This window comes from Ylistrum balloti, unplaced genomic scaffold (genome assembly GCF_031769215.1).
Source record: "Ylistrum balloti isolate Yb309-2 unplaced genomic scaffold, AGI_CSIRO_Ybal_v1 Utg370424, whole genome shotgun sequence".
NCBI lineage: Eukaryota > Metazoa > Mollusca > Bivalvia > Pectinida > Pectinidae > Ylistrum > Ylistrum balloti.
The window spans coordinates 29,443-50,990 of record NW_026782286.1 but is presented as its reverse complement, the minus strand read 5'-3'; the positions used below and the strand labels follow the sequence as shown (position 1 = coordinate 50,990).

At 36.6% G+C, this 21,548-nt stretch overlaps 2 protein-coding genes and 1 long non-coding RNA gene across 3 annotated transcripts; all 3 read left to right on the top strand.

The window, feature by feature from the left end:
* Positions 1–5,313: 5,313 nt before the first annotated feature.
* Positions 5,314–6,405, top strand: LOC132554682 (uncharacterized). The gene has a single exon (XM_060218993.1). The coding sequence runs from the start codon at positions 5,314–5,316 to the stop codon at positions 6,403–6,405; it is 1,092 nt and encodes a 363-aa protein (XP_060074976.1).
* A 3,433-nt stretch (positions 6,406–9,838) lies between these two features.
* On the top strand, positions 9,839–10,992 carry LOC132554683 (uncharacterized). Its single transcript, XR_009554403.1, has 3 exons — positions 9,839–9,992; positions 10,724–10,793; positions 10,953–10,992. It is a non-coding gene; the product is annotated as an uncharacterized LOC132554683 (long non-coding RNA).
* A 7,699-nt stretch (positions 10,993–18,691) lies between these two features.
* On the top strand, positions 18,692–21,548 carry LOC132554680 (E3 ubiquitin-protein ligase XIAP-like). The gene is made up of 3 exons (XM_060218991.1): positions 18,692–18,773; positions 19,353–19,409; positions 19,741–21,548. The coding sequence occupies exons 1-3, from the start codon at positions 18,728–18,730 to the stop codon at positions 19,935–19,937; spliced, it is 300 nt and encodes a 99-aa protein (XP_060074974.1). The 5' UTR covers positions 18,692–18,727; the 3' UTR covers positions 19,938–21,548.

The following is a 21,548-nucleotide window of genomic DNA, read 5'->3' as shown; positions in this document are numbered from 1 at the left end:
AGTATTTGAGAAGTTATTTAAAGATTTTGACATATTTGACCCCTCCGACCTTGAAAGTTGTTCAAGGTCATTCATTTAAATAAACTTGGTAGCCTTTCCTCCCAGCATGTTACAGACAAAATATCGGCACTCATAGACTTTTGCTTATTGAGAAGAAGTTGTTTAAAGATTTTAACATATTTGACCCCTGTGACCTTTAAAGTGGGTCAAGGTCATTCATTTGAACAAACTTGGTAGTCCTTCATCCCAGAATGTCACAGGCCCAATATCTACACTCTGAGCCTTTTGGTTAATGAGAAGAAGTTGTTTAAAGATTTTAACATATTTGACCCCCGTGACCTTGAAAGTGGGTTGAGGTTATTCATTTGAATAAACTTGGTAGCCTTTCCTCCCAGCATGCTACAGACCCAATATCGGCACTCATAGACTTTTGCTTATTGAGATGAAGTCCTTTGTATATTTTAACATATTTGACCCCTGTGACCTTGAAAGTGGGCCAAGGTCATTCATTTGAACAAACTTTGTAGGGCTCCATGCCAGCATGCTATGGGCCAAGTATTAGCCCCCTAGGCCTTCTAGTATTTGAGAAGAAGTTATTTAAAGATTTTGACATATTTGACCCCTGCGACCTTGAAAGTTGTTCAAGGTCATTCATTTAAATAAACTTGGTAGCCTTTCCTCCCAGCATGCTACAGACCCAATATCGGCACTCATAGACTTTTGCTTATTGAGATGAAGTCCTTTGTATATTTTAACATATTTGACCCCTGTGACCTTGAAAGTGGGCCAAGGTCATTCATTTGAACAAACTTTGTAGGGCTCCATGCCAGCATGCTATGGGCCAAGTATTAGCCCCCTAGGCCTTCTAGTATTTGAGAAGAAGTTATTTAAAGATTTTGACATATTTGACCCCTGTGACCTTTAAAGTGGGTCAAGGTCATTCATTTGAACAAACTTGGTAGTCCTTCATCCCAGCATGTCACAGGCCCAATATCTACACTCTGAGCCTTTTGGTTAATGAGAAGAAGTTGTTTAAAGATTTTAACATATTTGACCCCTGTGACCTTGAAAGTGGGTTGAGGTTATTCATTTGAATAAACTTGGTAGCCTTTCCTCCCAGCATGCTACAGACCCAATATCGGCACTCATAGACTTTTGCTTATTGAGATGAAGTCCTTTGTATATTTTAACATATTTGACCCCTGTGACCTTGAAAGTGGGCCAAGGTCATTCATTTGAACAAACTTTGTAGGGCTCCATGCCAGCATGCTATGGGCCAAGTATTAGCCCCCTAGACCTTCTAGTATTTGAGAAGAAGTTATTTAAAGATTTTGACATATTTGACCCCTGCGACCTTGAAAGTTGTTCAAGGTCATTCATTTAAATAAACTTGGTAGCCTTTCCTCCCAGCATGCTACAGACCCAATATCGGCACTCATAGACTTTTGCTTATTGAGATGAAGTCCTTTGTATATTTTAACATATTTGACCCCTGTGACCTTGAAAGTGGGCCAAGGTCATTCATTTGAACAAACTTTGTAGGGCTCCATGCCAGCATGCTATGGGCCAAGTATTAGCCCCCTAGGCCTTCTAGTATTTGAGAAGAAGTTATTTAAAGATTTTGACATATTTGACCCCTGTGACCTTGAAAGTTGTTCAAGGTCATTCATTTAAACAAACTTGATAGCCCTTCATCCCAGCATGCCACAGGCACAATATCAGCAATCTGTGCCTTTTGGTTATTGAGAAGAAGTTGTTTAAAGATTTTAACATATTTGACCCCTGTGACCTTTAAAGTGGTTCAAGGTCATTCATTTGAACAAACTTGATAGCCCTTCATCCCAGCATGCCACAGGCACAATATCAGCAATCTGAGCCTTTTGGTTATTGAGAAGAAGTTGTTTAAAGATTTTAACATATTTGACCCCTGTGACCTTTAAAGTGGTTCAAGGTCATTCATTTGAACAAACTTGGTAGTCCTTCATCCCAGCATGTCACAGGCCCAATATCTACACTCTGAGCCTTTTGGTTAATGAGAAGAAGTTGTTTAAAGATTTTAACATATTTGACCCCTGTGACCTTGAAAGTGGGTTGAGGTTATTCATTTGAATAAACTTGGTAGCCTTTCCTCCCAGCATGCTACAGACCCAATATCGGCACTCATAGACTTTTGCTTATTGAGATGAAGTCCTTTGTATATTTTAACATATTTGACCCCTGTGACCTTGAAAGTGGGCCAAGGTCATTCATTTGAACAAACTTTGTAGGGCTCCATGCCAGCATGCTATGGGCCAAGTATTAGCCCCCTAGGCCTTCTAGTATTTGAGAAGAAGTTATTTAAAGATTTTGACATATTTGACCCCTGCGACCTTGAAAGTTGTTCAAGGTCATTCATTTAAATAAACTTGGTAGCCTTTCCTCCCAGCATGCTACAGACCCAATATCGGCACTCATAGACTTTTGCTTATTGAGATGAAGTCCTTTGTATATTTTAACATATTTGACCCCTGTGACCTTGAAAGTGGGCCAAGGTCATTCATTTGAAGAAACTTTGTAGGGCTCCATGCCAGCATGCTATGGGCCAAGTATTAGTCCCCTAGGCCTTCTAGTATTTGAGAAGAAGTTATTTAAAGATTTTGACATATTTGACCCCTGTGACCTTGAAAGTTGTTCAAGGTCATTCATTTAAACAAACTTGATAGCCCTTCATCCCAGCATGCCACAGGCACAATATCAGCAATCTGAGCCTTTTGGTTATTGAGAAGAAGTTGTTTAAAGATTTTAACATATTTGACCCCTGTGACCTTTAAAGTGGTTCAAGGTCATTCATTTGAACAAACTTGATAGCCCTTCATCCCAGCATGCCACAGGCACAATATCAGCAATCTGAGCCTTTTGGTTATTGAGAAGAAGTTGTTTAAAGATTTTAACATATTTGACCCCTGTGACCTTTAAAGTGGTTCAAGGTCATTCATTTGAACAAACTTGGTAGTCCTTCATCCCAGCATGTCACAGGCCCAATATCTACACTCTGAGCCTTTTGGTTAATGAGAAGAAGTTGTTTAAAGATTTTAACATATTTGACCCCTGTGACCTTGAAAGTGGGTTGAGGTTATTCATTTGAATAAACTTGGTAGCCTTTCCTCCCAGCATGTTACAGACAAAATATCGGCACTCATAGACTTTTGCTTATTTAGAAGAAGTTGTTTAAAGATTTTAACATATTTGACCCCTGTGACCTTTAAAGTGGGTCAAGGTCATTCATTTGAACAAACTTGGTAGTCCTTCATCCCAGCATGTCACAGGCCCAATATCTACACTCTGAGCCTTTTGGTTAATGAGAAGAAGTTGTTTAAAGATTTTAACATATTTGACCCCTGTGACCTTTAAAGTGGGTCAAGGTCATTCATTTGAACAAACTTGGTAGAGCTCCATGCCAGTATCCTCTGTGCCAAGTATTAGCCCCCTAGACCTTCTAGTATTTGAGAAGAAGTCGTTTGAATGAAAAGTTTACGGACGGCGCACGGCGGACAACGACGGACGAAGCATGATGACTATAGGTCATCGGACCCTTCGGGTCCAGATGACCTAAAAAAAGCAAGGGCAAATGTCGAAGGTAAAAGTTTGATTTTTTTTCTTCCTCCGTTTGTTTGATACAATCGTTACTTTTTTTTTTTTCATTTACATTTTTGTCAGTTTTAACATTGAAGTATACAAATATCAACAAAAACACTAACATCCACCTGTCCATCATCATCATCATCCGATAATGTACATAGTTCTCCTAAAAAACAACACAATCTTCATTGTCATCATCATCATCAAGAAATAAATCCAATCGAGCCTGTTTTAATGGGTTTTTCTTCCTCCAGGTATACCATTCTACTGTATGGATGTAGTTCCCGAAATACATCTACTAGTGACTAACTATCAATAATTTCCAAAACTTTATCTCTGGCTTTCAGGTTATTTACATTTTTGTAAATACTATCATAGTCTAAATCTGGATCTACTACTTAGTTGAAGTCTCCACAGATTATGTATTTATCATTCCCAAAATAATCCACTGCATCAGTTAATAAATTTAAAAAACTAGGAGAATCAATGTTTGGACCATAGAGTGTGACCAAAGTAATATTGTGACCTTCTACTTTAATATCTAGAGCCAAGAAATTTCCTGAATCATCTTTCTTTTCTCTTTTCAAAATTGTTATTAATTAAAACGGAGTGGTTATTGCCACGTATGTGTCAATAACCACTGCTTTTGTGCCACGTATTTGATTTTCATTAATATGTATTATTTATCAATAATATTGCATATACATATTCATTTAAGTAATGGTTCAAATATTTTGGTCGAAAACTGTGATCAAATGTAATTTAATATGCCCATATAAACGCCGAAAGTTACACTCTTTCAGCGTGACACTTTTCTTGTTGTTTACAATATGGCGTCCAAGTAGAGTGGTCTTGGTTTAGTTTCGTACGCCACTTTTGACCATAAAATCGAAATTCTGCAATCAAAGTGGTGAATTTGATGTAATTTTACTATTATATAACACAAAACTTGACCATTCTGTTTATAGTTCTTTGCGTTCATAACATTAGAACAAGCGCTCAATTTACGTGTCAAAGCTTGATAGGAAGCCATAACAGCTGATTTGGTCACTTACTAGTCTAACATATTCTGAGAAATCTACTTTATCACTCTAACGGTTACTAATTCTTATCTGCACAAAATAATTACATGAATGGTATAAACACTGAAATCATGACAATGGTATATCTTTGTGAGCTTGGGGTGAATGAACACCGTTCATAAGACATGTAGTCTGAACAGGTGTTAACCAGCAGCCCACTGTAGCTATAGTATACAGACAGTGGTTAGCTTGGTGTGTTGTATAGCCTAGGCCTGGTAATGATGTATGATGAGTGGATAACACTGATTTCTTTTGTTTCACTGTTAATTAATATGTTTATTCTGCTTTTATATGAAATAAAGATTAAATGAGTGAATTATTACTCGCTTTGCATGTAACAACATTACTGTTGAATTTCTGTGTATAAATACCAGTATTTTACAGTCAGTCACTCAAAAGACAAGCAAGTGGTATATATTTAGTGCTTATTTATTATAGTGCAAAATTCTTATATTCATTCTTTTTTCAGATATATATTGTGTGTATATATATAGTGCTGTATATATTTTGTGATAATTTAACATCACATTTTTTTCAGTGACTTTATTGCATTTTAATTGTCATATTATTGTCTTTGTATTATTATTGTATTTGTCTAGTTTCTCATTTCATCATGTCTGTGTTGATTGCTGGTCATTCTCAGGCTAAGTATTTTTCGCAGTATTTGGATAGGGAGGAGGATGTTAGTGTTGTGTCTCAGAGTGGTGGTAGGATAGAAAATGTCTGGAGGAATATTAGGGATGTGGTTTGTAGTTATGATATTGTGGTTGTGCACAGTGGTGCAAACAATTTAATTCATGGTGATTCAGTGGAGTGTATGTTAGGAAAATATCAGGATTTGGTTGAAAGGATATGGCATGTTAATCCGGAGGTTGTTGTGGTGTTGTCTGCTATCCTTCCACGTGGTGACAATAGGTTTGGAGATAAGTTGGTCAGGCAGGATTACATTGATAGGATAAATAGGATGGCTAAGGAAGTCAATAGGGCTCTGGCGTATATAAGTAGTAGGTATGCATTGTTGGAGTTTGTAGGACATAGGGAGTTTATGGAGAAAGGTGTTCTGAATAGGTCTTTGTTGAGTAGAGATGGACTGCATCTGAGTTTTTCAGGTACTATGAGTGTTGTTAGGTCTCTGTTAGGTTGCATTAGAGGTGTTCGGATGTCTGGTAGGTTCAGTTCTATATGGGATGTAGAGGAGGAAGGTCAGGAGTCAGTAGTGCAGGAGTCAGTGGTGCAGGAGTCAGTTGTCCAGGTGTGTGATCAGGAGTGTACGGATTACAGGGATGTCTTGCTTAGACCAGTTGAAGTGGAGGTGTCAGTTCAGCCTGAGGAGTTCGGTATTGAATCTCAGGATTGGCCAGCTTTGCCAGGACAGGAGTCAGGTATGCAGCAGTTAGGTGTTGTTGAGTCAGGTGATCAGAAGGTAGTTTGTCAGGAGGTTGTACAGGCTTCTAGTAGTCAGGAGTCAGTTAGTGAGTTAGGTGGTCCCAAGGTAGAAGGTGCTGATTCTGATGATAGGAAGGTAGTTGGTGCTAAGTCGGGTGATAGGAAGGTAGTTAGTGCTAAGTCAGGTGGTCAGAAATCAGTTAGTAAGAAGTCTGGTGGTCCCAAGGTAGTTGGTGCTAAGTCTGATGATAGGAAGGTAGTTGGTGGAAAATCAGGTGTACAGGAGTTAAGTAATGAAAAGTTAAGTGATGAGATGTGATGTTAGGAAGTCATGTTGGAGGAGGAGATCAGTTTGGTATAGGGTCAGTATTTCCAAGTTTTGAGTCTTTTCAGTTTGCTCTAGATGAGTGGAGTTCAAAAAATCATCATCCTGTTCGTGTCAAGGATAGTTGTAAAATCAAGGGGTCGGATAGTGCAGTTTCCTTATGATTATTTTGTAGTTGTTTGTAAACATCAAGGTCAACCAAGAATGAGTGGTAAAACATTTAGAAGTAATCAATCATATTTAGCAAAAGATTGTCCAGTTATGTTGAGACTGAAATTTGATGCAAAGAAACAGCAGTATGTTACAACAAAATTCTGTGACAACCACAACCATCCTATCTCAGTTCTCATCTTGTAAACTGTTTAGAATCTGGAGCTTTCACAATGTTTCCAAATACGTCAAAGTCAAAATCAACAAGAAATTTAAAATATGGAAAATTTAAAATTCAAATTTATTGTAACTGTAGATGACCATATGATGAAGATGTAGACAATATGATAGAATGTACAATTTGCAATGAGTGGTACCATACTAAATGCATTAATCTGAAATCTGTGAAAAAATATAAGTAGAATCTACATCCATGTTTTTGAAACAAGTAATAAGCTATTAATTAGCTGCTATTGCTACATATATACTGTAGATGCAAAAAGACAGATTTTACGTGTCACAGTCAAGCAAGTTTGAACTGTGTCAGCGGGGAAATTTTGTACAAAAAATCAGTCAAAGTTACACGACAAAAATTAATCCAGTAATATCCTCCATTGAACATATTTACTATGATAATGATTACAACAAATATTCCATCAGTCCAACTATATATTAGAGAGAAATTTTTTCATTATACATTGTTGAACTGTGACACGTAATTTACGTGGCACAAAACCTACAGCTTCAAAAACGATCCTCTATCGCAGAAATCAAGTATTGTCATCGCTATATAAATAAATATCCTCCATTGCACATTAACTATGATAATGATTACAACAAATATTTCATCAGTCGAAGTATATTAGAGAGAAAATTGTTCATTATACATTGTTGAAAAACCAACAGCTTCAAGCAACAACTACGATCCTCTGTCACAGAAATCAAGTATTGTCATCACTATATAAATACATAACTTGACTCATATACATCATATTAACATCGTGCATTACATAAAATGTCATAAAACTAGTTAAATTTATCACGAAACATCATTATTTAACTCCAATACAAGTAGCGTATATCATACACGGCAGCCATGACAGTTTACCTTGTACCACTTTTTTTTTTTGACATCGATGTGCGCATGTGTCATTTCTAAAAATACGTGGTAATAGCCGGTACAGTTATTGCCACGCACGTGTCAATAGCGGTTGCCTAATTAAAATGGCTGCCACCCTGGCGTTGGATTTAAAACAGCTATAAAAACAATCAAACCCCCACTGATTTCTTATATAATTATGGTTTTCTTTCATAAAATGCGTATCTTGTAAACAATAAATAAGAATAAAACGTCCTTCCTTTTAACATTATTCCCTAGACCCTGACAGTTAGCGATAAGAATAGATATACACTCCATTACGAGATCTTAGAGCTACCGCTTACCTTCCTTAAGTATACATACAGGTAATATAACCCAGACCGAGAGGAAAGAGAAGAAGAAAGAAAGGTAGTGGTAAAAGGTATAAAATCATATCAATAGGCCAAAATCTTACACAACAGCTAGCACACGCATCAAACATCTTTAACACAAATCTTCGAAGTATACCATGCGACACGACGGAAGTGAAATCGAACCGGAAGTAGTATATTACTATATGAAATGGAAGCCGGTATGAGATTTCCGGATGATACACTTGCAGGACGCTACTCACAACTTATCAAATTTAATTACAACTATGACACTTGGTGTAGATATGATACAATATACGCAAATGTAACATATGATTTAATTTCAGTTAGATTTTATATTCTTTGATTTACATTATGACTCAAAGTTGACATAAATAATAATAATAAAAAAACCAACTGAGTAAATGAAAAGGTCAAAAGGAAAATCTTTGTTAGAAACGACAATGAATTTTGGGATCTTTCATTCAGGAGAATATTACAGTATTTCGTTGGAATGTAAAATACAACACAGACGCCAATAAACAATTAACAATTTATATAATAAACCAACAAATTCAAGATACAAACTACACAATAGGAGATAGACCAATCACATGCTCCCCTCTACCCAAGCCAATCATCCGAACCCCTAAGACTTCTTCGCGATAACAGTGTCTCCAAGTCAAATCGCCCCACAATCCTTTACACGCACAAATAAATTATATTTATTATGACAATCTTTTATTTTGTATCGTTTTCATAGGTGAAAATTTTGTTATAGCATTACTTAGCAAAGTTGGTGAAAGCTGAATAAGTGTCAACTAAACAGCTATCAGGCCAAAACATTCAAGAGTTCAAGGTCAAATTAGGATAAAAGTTTATATCTTTATTCAGATGATCATCATTATATTTTTGAACATTTGAGGGAACAACTGACCTACAACAAGGTCAGAGTCAAATTTTGCACTTTTTTCTGATATACATTTTAATGCGAATTTCGTCAGAATATAACAAAGAGTTCACTAGCAAACAGTCAAGTTCAAAGAGGTAATTACCGCTGGGTTAAAGGTCTATTTTTTTTCACTTATCATTTTTGAACATTTTGTTATGACACGATGAAACAAAGGTCTGAATTAAACAAGTGGTCAACTGTCTCGAGGTCAAGGCCACTGGATCAAAGGTCAACATCAAATTATATCACGTTTGACTTTCGAATGCTTTGCCATGACATATTGAAGCATAGTCAGAATTAAATAAGAACTCAGCTGACCAAAGCTCAAGGTCACTGGGTTTTACCTTTTGACCCAAATGTATATATTCTAATAACTTAACCCTCTTGTTAGGGTGAGGTGGGGATGGCTTTCACATTACCCAGTAAACATATCATAATACATGTATCCAGCATCATTAAAGTCACTATTTTGTAGTTGATAAAGCCCAACTTTCACAGGGTCGATGAATTTCATGGTACAGTTGACAGAAATCTCAATTTTGTACCTAATGAAACAGTAACAATTTGACCTAATGTTCGAGTATAAAGAACATAGACCATCAATATACGATGGTCATCTATCTGAAGCTATCGGCAAAGCATCTCGGTCTCTTGAACCAAATTTGAAACTTTTCGAAATCAGTAGAAAGGACAAAGACCATGATTATCTAAAACCAAGAAGAAATCTTCCAAAACATATGCTACTGACTCCACTTTGGTAATTAATAGTAACCGCGTCTGACAGTTACTGTTGAGTATTTTTATCATTACTTTATATCTGTATATGTATATGACTGTAAATAACCTACAAAACAATTGCTCTCTTTTCTGCCATCTTAGTTACGTCTTGTCTTGAAATGTAAATAAATTGATACTTGTAAAAATTGTTTAATTTTCAGAAAGGTCGTTCAATATGGAAGAGAAGGAGAACAGGCAAAGTTCAACTAACGGAGAGATTGGTAGGGATTTACAGCAAGGATCCATTGCAAAGGTAAAATTTGATTCAGTAATAATCTACGTTTATTTTCTTTTTTTAATTGTCTAGATTCCTTTGTGATTAGTTGACTCATATTTTATCAGAATGCATGGAGTGCGGTATATATACTACGTTGAATACTTAGTGGATAGTATGTTTGTTTTTATGGAAATACTGGAGATTGGATCTCTCTTTTAACACGAGAAGAAGTCGAGTTTTAAAACTTATAAACTTTCCAGTATATACATAACACAAACATCCCCATTCTGAAATAATTTGAAGTGAAATTAAAAAAAACCACACACACACACTGCACAGTTTTGTCTGCACGGTCCCGCTTATGTTCATAGCTAAGCCAATATTCATTTTAACAATTCATGATGTTGAATCTACTCGCCAGTCAAGTTGCCGATAGATTCGGGTCAGCACTAGGCTACAAGGTTGCACTTTTGAAAGATAGACATTGATGTTAATGTTGCTCATAAGGATTGGAACTCTTGTGTAATTCGTGCATTAATCTAATAAAACGGCCGTACCAACACATAAAAGTTGTGTTCAATTATAGAAATCCTCCGAAATTCGTCCCAACCTCTGCTTCAACCGGAAAGATGGCCGCAATATACTGGAATATTGATCACCCTAGGATCACTGACAGGTTTCAGAATAAATGTAAAATGTGTAATGTTGGAGTTCATTAGATGGGCGAAGAGTGATAACATTAAATATTATCAATTCACTTTGCACAGATTGACACATTATCTAATCGTACAGGAGGGAAAAAGACAAAACGGGAAAATAGTCAACACCCTGCAAAAGGTAAGCTATTTTTAACAGTTTTACATTTCCCTTCGTTGGAGTTGTCAGTTTTTTTTGTTTCATTTTCTTAAAGAAATTATTATGTTAAAAGTGAAGGGAAAGAAGGCAAGTTTAATTCCCATTGTGCTATCAAGTGCGTTTAACGTTTTGATTTTGCAGCCAAGAAAGCAAAGACAATGGAAACACACCCCTCTCACTCCCCTCACAGTAAGATATACACATCTCACAATAAGATATACAATCCTCACAGTAAGATATACACCCCTCACAGTAAGATATACACCCCTAACAGTAAGATATAGACACCCATCACAGTAAGATATACACCCCACACAGTAAGATATACACCCCTCACAGTAAGATATACACCCCTCACAGTAAGATATACACCCCTCACAGTAAGATATACACCCCTCACAGTAAGATATACACCCCTCACAGTAAGATATACACCCCTCACAGTAAGATATACACCCTCACAGTAAGATATACACCCCTCACAGTAAGATATACACCCCTCACAGTAAGATATACACCTCTCACAGTAAGATATACACCTCTCACAGTAAGATATACACCCCTCACAGTAAGATATACACCCCTCACAGTAAGATATACACCTCTCACAGTAAGATATACACCCCTCACAGTAAGATATACACCTCTTACAGTAAGATATACACCCCTCACAGTAAGATATACACCCCTCACAGTAAGATATACACCTCACAGTAAGATATACACCTCTCACAGTAAGATATACACCCCTCACAGTAAGATATACATCCCTCACAGTAAGATATACACCTCTCACAGTAAGATATACACCTCTCACAGTAAGATATACACCTCTCACAGTAAGATATACACCTCTCACAGTAAGATATACACCTCTCGCAGTAAGATATACACCCCTCACAGTAAGATATACACCCCTCACAGTAAGATATACACCCCTCACAGTAAGATATACACCCATCACAGTAAGATATACACCTCTCACAGTAAGATATACACCTCTTACAGTAAGATATACACCTCTTACAGTAAGATATACACCCCTCACAGTAAGATATACACCTCTTACAGTAAGATATACACCTCTTACAGTAAGATATACACTCCTCACAGTAAGATATACACCCCTCACAGTAAGATATACACCCCTCACAGTAAGATATACACCTCACAGTAAGATATACACCTAAGATATACACCTCTCACAGTAAGATATACACCTCTCACAGTAAGATATACACCCCTCACAGTAAGATATACACCCCTCACAGTAAGATATACACCCCTCACAGTAAGATATACACCTCTCACAGTAAGATATACACCCCTCACAGTAAGATATACACCTCTCACAGTAAGATATACACCCCTCACAGTAAGATATACACACCTTACAGTAAGATATATACACCCATCACAGTAAGATATACACCCCTCACAGTAAGATATACACCCCTCACAGTAAGATATACACTCCTCACAGTAAGATATACACCCCTCACAGTAAGATATACACCCCTCACAGTAAGATATACACCTCTCACAGTAAGATATACACCTCTCACAGTAAGATATACACCTCTCACAGTAAGATATACACCCCTCACAGTAAGATATACACCCCTCACAGTAAGATATACACCACTCACAGTAAGATATACACCCCTCACAGTAAGATATACACCTCTCACAGTAAGATATACACCGCTCACAGTAAGATATACACAGTAAGATATACACCTCTCACAGTAAGATATACACCCCTCACAGTAAGATATACACCCCTCACAGTAAGATATACACCCCTCACAGTAAGATATACACATCTCACAGTAAGATATACACTCCTCACAGTAAGATATACACCCCACACAGTAAGATATACACCCCTCACAGTAAGATATACACCATTCACAGTAAGATATACACCTCTTACAGTCAGATATACACCCCCCACAGTAAGATATACACCCCTCACAGTAAGATATACACCCCTCACAGTAAGATATACACTCCTCACAGTAAGATATACACCTCTCGCAGTAAGATATACACCTCTCACAGTAAGATATACACCCCTCACAGTAAGATATACATCCCTCACAGTAAGATATACACCTCTCACAGTAAGATATACACCTCTCACAGTAAGATATACACCTCTCACAGTAAGATATACACCTCTCACAGTAAGATATACACCCCTCACAGTAAGATATACACCCCTCACAGTAAGATATACACCTCTTACAGTAAGATATACACCTCTCACAGTAAGATATACACCTCTCACAGTAAGATATACACCCCTCACAGTAAGATATACACCTCTCACAGTAAGATATACACCTCTCACAGTAAGATATACACCTCTCACAGTAAGATATACACCACTCACAGTAAGATATACACCTCTCACAGTAAGATATACACCTCTCACAGTAAGATATACACCTCTCACAGTAAGATATACACCTCTCACAGTAAGATATACACTCCTCACAGTAAGATATACACCCCTCACAGTAAGATATACACCTCTTACAGTAAGATATACACCCCTCACAGTAAGATATACACCTCTCACAGTAAGATATACACCTCTCACAGTAAGATATACACCTCTCACAGTAAGATATACACCTCTCACAGTAAGATATACACCCCTCACAGTAAGATATACACCTCTCACAGTAAGATATACACCTCTCACAGTAAGATATACACCCCTCACAGTAAGATATACACACCTTACAGTAAGATATATACACCCATCACAGTAAGATATACACCTCTCACAGTAAGATATACACCTCTTACAGTAAGATATACACCCCTCACAGTAAGATATACATCCCTCACAGTAAGATATACACCTCTCACAGTAAGATATACACCTCTCACAGTAAGATATACACCTCTCACAGTAAGATATACACCTCTCACAGTAAGATATACACCCCTCACAGTAAGATATACACCCCTCACAGTAAGATATACACCTCTCACAGTAAGATATACACCTCTCACAGTAAGATATACACCCCTCACAGTAAGATATACACCTCTCACAGTAAGATATACACCCCTCACAGTAAGATATACACCCCTCACAGTAAGATATACACCTCTTACAGTAAGATATACACCTCTCACAATAAGATATACACTCCTCACAGTAAGATATACACCCCTCACAGTAAGATATACACCCCTCACAGTAAGATATACACCTCTCACAGTAAGATATACACCCTCACACTAAGATATACACCTCTCACAGTAAGATATACACCTCTCACAGTAAGATATACACCTCTCACAGTAAGATATACACCTCTCACAGTAAGATATACACCTCTCACAGTAAGATATACACCTCTCACAGTAAGATATACACCTCTCACAGTAAGATATACACCTCTCACAGTAAGATATACACCTCTCACAGTAAGATATACACCTCTCACACTAAGATATACACCTCTCACAGTAAGATATACACCTCTCTCACAGTAAGATATACACCTCTCACAGTAAGATATACACCTCACAGTAAGATATACACCTCTCACAGTATATACACCTCTCACAGATATACACAGTAAGATATACTCACAGTAAGATATACACCTCTCACAGTATATATACACCTCTCACAGTAAGATAAGATATACACCTCTCACAGTAAGATATACACCTCTCACACTAAGATATACACCTCTCACAGTAAGATATACACCTCTCACAGTAAGATATACACCTCTCACAGTAAGATATACACCTCTCACAGTAAGATATACACCTCTCACAGTAAGATATACACCTCTCACAATAAGATATACACCCCTCACAGTAAGATATACACACCTTACAGTAAGATATATACACCCATCACAGTAAGATATACACCTCTCACAGTAAGATATACACCTCTTACAGTAAGATATACACCCCTCACAGTAAGATATACACCTCTCACAGTAAGATATACACCTCTCACAGTAAGATATACACCTCTCACAGTAAGATATACACCTCTCACAGTAAGATATACACCCCTCACAGTAAGATATACACCCCTCACAGTAAGATATACACCTCTCACAGTAAGATATACACCTCTCACAGTAAGATATACACCTCTCACAGTAAGATATACACTCCTCACAGTAAGATATACACCCCTCACAGTAAGATATACACCCATCACAGTAAGATATACACCTCTCACAGTAAGATATACACCCTCACAGTAAGATATACACAGTAAGATAAACACCTTTCACAGTAAGATATACACCTCTCACAGTAAGATATACACCCCCCACAGTAAGATATACACCCCTCACAGTAAGATATACACCTCTCACAGTAAGATATACACCCCTCACAGTAAGATATACACCCCTCACAGTAAGATATACACCCCTCACAGTAAGATATACACCTCTCACAGTAAGATATACACCTCTCACAGTAAGATATACACCTCTCACAGTAAGATATACACCTCTCACAGTAAGATATACACCTCTCACAGTAAGATATACACCCCTCACAGTAAGATATACACCCCTCACAGTAAGATATACACCTCTCACAGTAAGATATACACCTCTCACAGTAAGATATACACCTCTCACAGTAAGATATACACCTCTCACAGTAAGATATACACCCCTCACAGTAAGATATACACCTCTCACAGTAAGATATACACCTCTCACAGTAAGATATACACCCCTCACAGTAAGATATACACCCCTCACAGTAAGATATACACCTCTCACAGTAAGATATACACCCCTCACAGTAAGATATACACCTCTCACAGTAAGATATACACCTCTCACAGTAAGATATACACCTCTCACAGTAAGATATACACCCCTCACAGTAAGATATACACCCCTCACAGTAAGATATACACCCCTCACAGTAAGATATACACCTCACAGTAAGATATACACCATTCACAGTAAGATATACACCTCTCACAGTAAGATATACACCTCTCACAGTAAGATATACACCTCTCACAGTAAGATATACACCTCTCACAGTAAGATATACACCTCTCACAGTAAGATATACACTCCTCACAGTAAGATATACACCCCTCACAGTAAGATATACACCTCTCACAGTAAGATATACACCTCTCACAGTAAGATATACACCTCTCACAGTAAGATATACACCCCTCACAGTAAGATATACACCTCTCACAGTAAGATATACACCTCTCACAGTAAGATATACACCTCTCACAGTAAGATATACACCTCTCACAGTAAGATATACACCTCTCACAGTAAGATATACACCTCTCACAGTAAGATATACACCTCTCACAGTAAGATATACACCTCTCACAGTAAGATATACACCTCTCACAGTAAGATATACACCTCTCACAGTAAGATATACACCTCTCACAGTAAGATATACACCTCTTACAGTAAGATATATACACCCCTCACAGTAAGATATACACCCCTCACAGTAAGATATACACCTCTTACAGTAAGATATACACCTCTCACAGTAAGATATACACCTCTTACAGTAAGATATACACCTCTTACAGTAAGATATACACCTCTCACAGTAAGATATACACCTCTCACAGTAAGATATACACCTCTTACAGTAAGATATACACCTCTCACAGTAAGATATACACCTCTCACAGTAAGATATACACCTCTTACAGTAAGATATACACCTCTTACAGTAAGATATACACCTCTCACAGTAAGATATACACCTCTCACAGTAAGATATACACCTCTCACAGTAAGATATACAGTAAGATATACACCTCTTACAGTAAGATATACAATCCCAAAGTAAGATTTATACCCCAACAGGAAGATATACACCTCTGACAGACAGATATACACCTCTTACAGTAAGATATACACCTCTCACAGTAAGATATACACCCCTCACAATAAGATATACACCTCTCACAGTAAGATATACACCTCTCACAGTAAGATATACACCTCTCACAGTAAGATATACACCTCTCACAGTAAGATATACACCTCTCACACTAAGATATACACCTCTCACAGTAAGATATACACCTCTCACAGTAAGATATACACCTCTCACAGTAAGATATACACCCCTCACATTAAGATATAACCCAACACAGTAAGATATACACCTCACAGTAAGATATACACATCTCACAGTAAGATATACACCCCTCACAGTAAGATATACACCCCTCACAGTAAGATATACACCTCTCACAGTAAGATATACACCTCTCACAGTAAGATATACACCTCTCACAGTAAGATATACACCTCTCACAGTAAGATATACACCTCTCACAGTAAGATATACACCTCTCACAGTAAGATATACACCTCTCACAGTAAGATATACACCTCTCACAGTAAGATATACACCTCTCACAGTAAGATATACACCTCTCACAGTAAGATATACACCACTCACAGTAAGATATACACCACTCACAGTAAGATATACACCTCTCACAGTAAGATATACACCTCTCACAGTAAGATATACACTCCTCACAGTAAGATATTCACTCCTCACAGTAAGATATACACCTCTTACAGTAAGATATACACCTCTCACAGTAAGATATACACCTCTCACAGTAAGATATACACTCCTCACAGTAAGATATACATCCTTCACAGTAAGATATACATCCTTCACAGTAAGATATACACCTCTCACAGTAAGATATACACCTCTCACAGTAAGATATACACCTCTTACAGTAAGATATACACCTCTCACAGTAAGATATACACCTCTCGCAGTAAGATATACACTCCTCACAGTAAGATATACACCTCTCACAGTAAGATATACACCTCTTACAGTAAGATATACACCTCTCACAGTAAGATATACACCTCTCGCAGTAAGATATACACTCCTCACAGTAAGATATTCACCCCCACAGTAAGATATACACCCCTCACAGTAAGATATACACTCCTCACAGTAAGATATACACTCCTCACAGTAAGATATACACACCTCACAGTAAGATATACACCCCTCACAGTAAGATATACACCCCTCACAGTAAGATATACACCTCTCACAGTAAGATATACACCCCTCACAGTAAGATATACACCTCTTACTGTAAGATATACACCTCTTACTGTAAGATATACATCCCTCACAGTAAGATATACACCTCTCACAGTAAGATATACACCCCTCACAGTAAGATATACACCTCTCACAGTAAGATATACACCTCTCACAGTAAGATATACACTCCTCACAGTAAGATATATACACCCATCACAGTAAGATATACACTCCTCACAGTAAGATATACACCTCTCACAGTAAGATATACACACCTCACAGTAAGATATACACCCCTCACAGTAAGATATACACCCCTCACAGTAAGATATTCACCCCTCACAGTAAGATATATATCCCATACTGTAAGATATACACCTCTCACAGTAAGATATACACCTCTCACAGTAAGATATACACCTCTCACAGTAAGATATACACCTCTCACACTAAGACATACACCCCTCACAGTAAGATATACACCCCTACAGTAAGACATACACCCCTACAGTAAGACATACACCCCTTCCTTTCTCATACCTGTTAATGCACTTGACGGAGGTAGACATTGAATTTGCTAGCAATAGTAAACGTATATGTACGTAGGTGCCGATTGTAAACGCAAAAGCAAAGAAATCTGTCCAATGTGTTGCATTATTCATGCGATTGTGTTATGTACATCACTTTAAATCACAATTTGTATTTGTAAAATACTTCCGTTGAATTAACATGTTGAAGAATGTGCTTTATACCTGATTGTGTCTGTTTTAGATGAATCAAACAGTTTTGCAAATCAAGATAAACCCGTCTGTATGGATACTAGTAAAGTAGAAGACAAGGACATTACAACTGTAAAGGGTAAGTATTCGGTTTGAAAAAAAACTTTCCTATCATAGATAGATTTGAATACACAAATTGTATAAAGTTCGAAGTTCAACATTTACAGATATTTCAAATTGTTATAAAAGGATGAAAATTATCAGGGGCAAAGGGAGGAGGAACAATTTAAACCATTAAACAAACAAGCTAAAGAAAGCAATAAAAACATTATTGTGGATATAGGATAAATTCAAGTTAATAAGAATATCTTTTTCGAATTTCTCAAAACTATATCAAAACCTTTATGGAAAGAAGCTCCTCTAGATGTTGTGTTGATTTTCTTTTCAATGTGACGAAATTTAATTCAATTAATGTTTTTATTTATATTGAGAAAATCTGGTTTTAAAGAGGATGCTCACTTCATTGTTGATTTTAGCATTCTTATTACAAATAGAATATATATATCACATAAGTAAATGAAAACTGACACGTATTTCAAATATAACCGAAATATTGAATAAGAAATATTGTATCTCCTTTGCATCTTTTAACATTGATAAACATATGCATTCATCTGTTAATGTAATTTAGTAATACAACATTGCGTACATTTTGAAGGCGGGGCACTTGGATCATCGCAAAGAAGCAGTGATACAAGACCGGACTGTGTACCATGTAAGATGACACTCAAATATACGAAAGGGACAGATGTTAGATAGAAATTTCATACTTTAGATGCCTTTCGGAAACTTGTACAGGATCAGAGTATTCACAAGTAAACAGAGAAAAATTATAATGATCTCGAAATTTGAAACCAGTATGGATCCATTCATTTTCTCTTAAATAAAAATATAATTTGTGATTGGTTGAAACAAAACAAGAAGCTATGGTATGTTAATTATGTACACAAACTGTACTTACTAGCCACTGTACTGGTTCCATCCTGAACAACCTATTTAACACAATACTTTTTATAGTACTTTTACTTTTATATATTCTTTTGTAGCTATAGAGGCACTACAGGAGGAAAATGAACGTCTTAACGAGAAAGTCAAGTGCAAGATATGTTTGAAGGAAAACATACATTTTGTTTTCATGCCATGTGCTCACCTTGTTGCCTGTCTTCCATGTGGAATGACAGCAAGTAAATGTATGAAATGTTTTACAGTCATAGTAGAAAAAAGGAAAATCTACCTGGAATAAGGAATGAAGTTTTCGACTGACTATATATAGATGGCGTGTATGGTTTATTTGAACAGCATCATGTTCGGCAGAGATAGGGCCCTGACCTCTCAACTCAACAACCACAGTCACCACAGACACAACAGTCACCCAGAGTTCGCACACTAAGATGCTATATACTAACTTCGATCTAACTCCATCTCCCTGTTGCAACTACCTTGCAGACACATTTATTAATAAGAGTCGGGGAGGTATTGTGGTTTTTTTTTTTTAATTTTTTTTTCAAAAGGAAGAAGAAAAAGAAAGAGAGAGAGAAAAGACTATATACATAAATAACAACAGGATATTTAGTGGTTGGGATGGCAAGCAACAACTAATGAAAAAAAAATAGTTCTGTTTTAATTAAATATATTTTCATCTTTTTGTGTGTGTGCAGGGCTACTATGGGTTATTTGTTGGATGCTAAGGAGCTGCAGATGTGACTTTAATAAACTGCTGTCAAATATGGATTATTGCCACTGATGCTATGAGTTACAACTTGATAAGACTATCCCATTTTCTCCATTCGTTTTCAAATTTTGTCTTTGCTTTATCATCTTCACCATTTGTTATGTATTTTTGAACTGTATAAGTGTCCTTTATTATATTTATTAATGCATTTAAACTTAAAGAGATATGAAGACATTTTGTTTTGTATACATACTGTTTTATCAATAAAATGATTTCATTATCAACTCGGTTGCTGGGTAAGAATTTATCAAAAATAATTCCAAAAAGAAAAGATTTCTTGTTAAAAGAAAAGGGAATATAAAGAATATTTAACAATGATTCAAAGCTTTGCAATAGTTTTTGTTCTTCTTGACATTCCAACATTATATGGATAATAGTTTCAGGTTCTGAGTTACAGAATGTACAGAGAGGGGAGATAACTGTTCTGATTTTAAACAAAAAAACATTAGTAGTCAGAATGTGGTGAATAACTCTGTATTGGAACCACATAAGTTTTGTATTAGTGGTGACTTTAAATGGCATCTTGTAATAGTTTTCCCATGTTTGTTTGTCAATGTCTTCAAATAATGTATTCCATTTTCTGGTTCCTGATGAAATCAGTTTAGACTTAATTAATGCTTCATAGAAATTTTTTTAGCCTTTACTGTCTTTAAGAAAAGGATCTAAATTAGCAGGAATGTAAGGATACTGCTACTGTTTCCTGCTACCATAAACTTGGCAAGAAACCAATCTCCCCTCATTCAAGAACAATTCATCAAATCATGTTCTAGGATGTCGGACCCCAGCCAATCATCTACACTGTCTGCAACTGACCAACTGCTTCACTGCCGACCATCTGGGAATTATCCTCATCAGCTTCAACATAGAATCAAAGTACTGAAAGTACTGAGAGGCTAAACGTATTGAAAAATGTTCACAAATAACCGCAAAGCTATATTACTTTCCCCATACTCCTACACTTTGGAATGCAAAAATTACTAAAATAAGAGAACCAGAGGCTATTTTTCTTAATTTTAAGCGATTTTATATCTTCTTTAATTCTTATTTCAAATTTGACGACAATAATGTGAACAAATCAAAATAGGTAAAAAAAATAACAAAATACACACAACCATATATTTA

Excerpts from the sequence above, each read along its gene's own strand:
- LOC132554682 (XM_060218993.1), top strand. The coding sequence starts at position 5,314 with ATGTCTGTGTTGATTGCTGGTCATTCTCAGGCTAAGTATTTTTCGCAG.
- LOC132554680 (XM_060218991.1), top strand. The coding sequence starts at position 18,728 with ATGGATACTAGTAAAGTAGAAGACAAGGACATTACAACTGTAAAGG. Across the intron at positions 18,774-19,352 it reads GGACATTACAACTGTAAAGG|GCGGGGCACTTGGATCATCG; the intron begins GTAAGTATTCGG and ends TACATTTTGAAG. Across the intron at positions 19,410-19,740 it reads AAGACCGGACTGTGTACCAT|CTATAGAGGCACTACAGGAG; the intron begins GTAAGATGACAC and ends ATTCTTTTGTAG.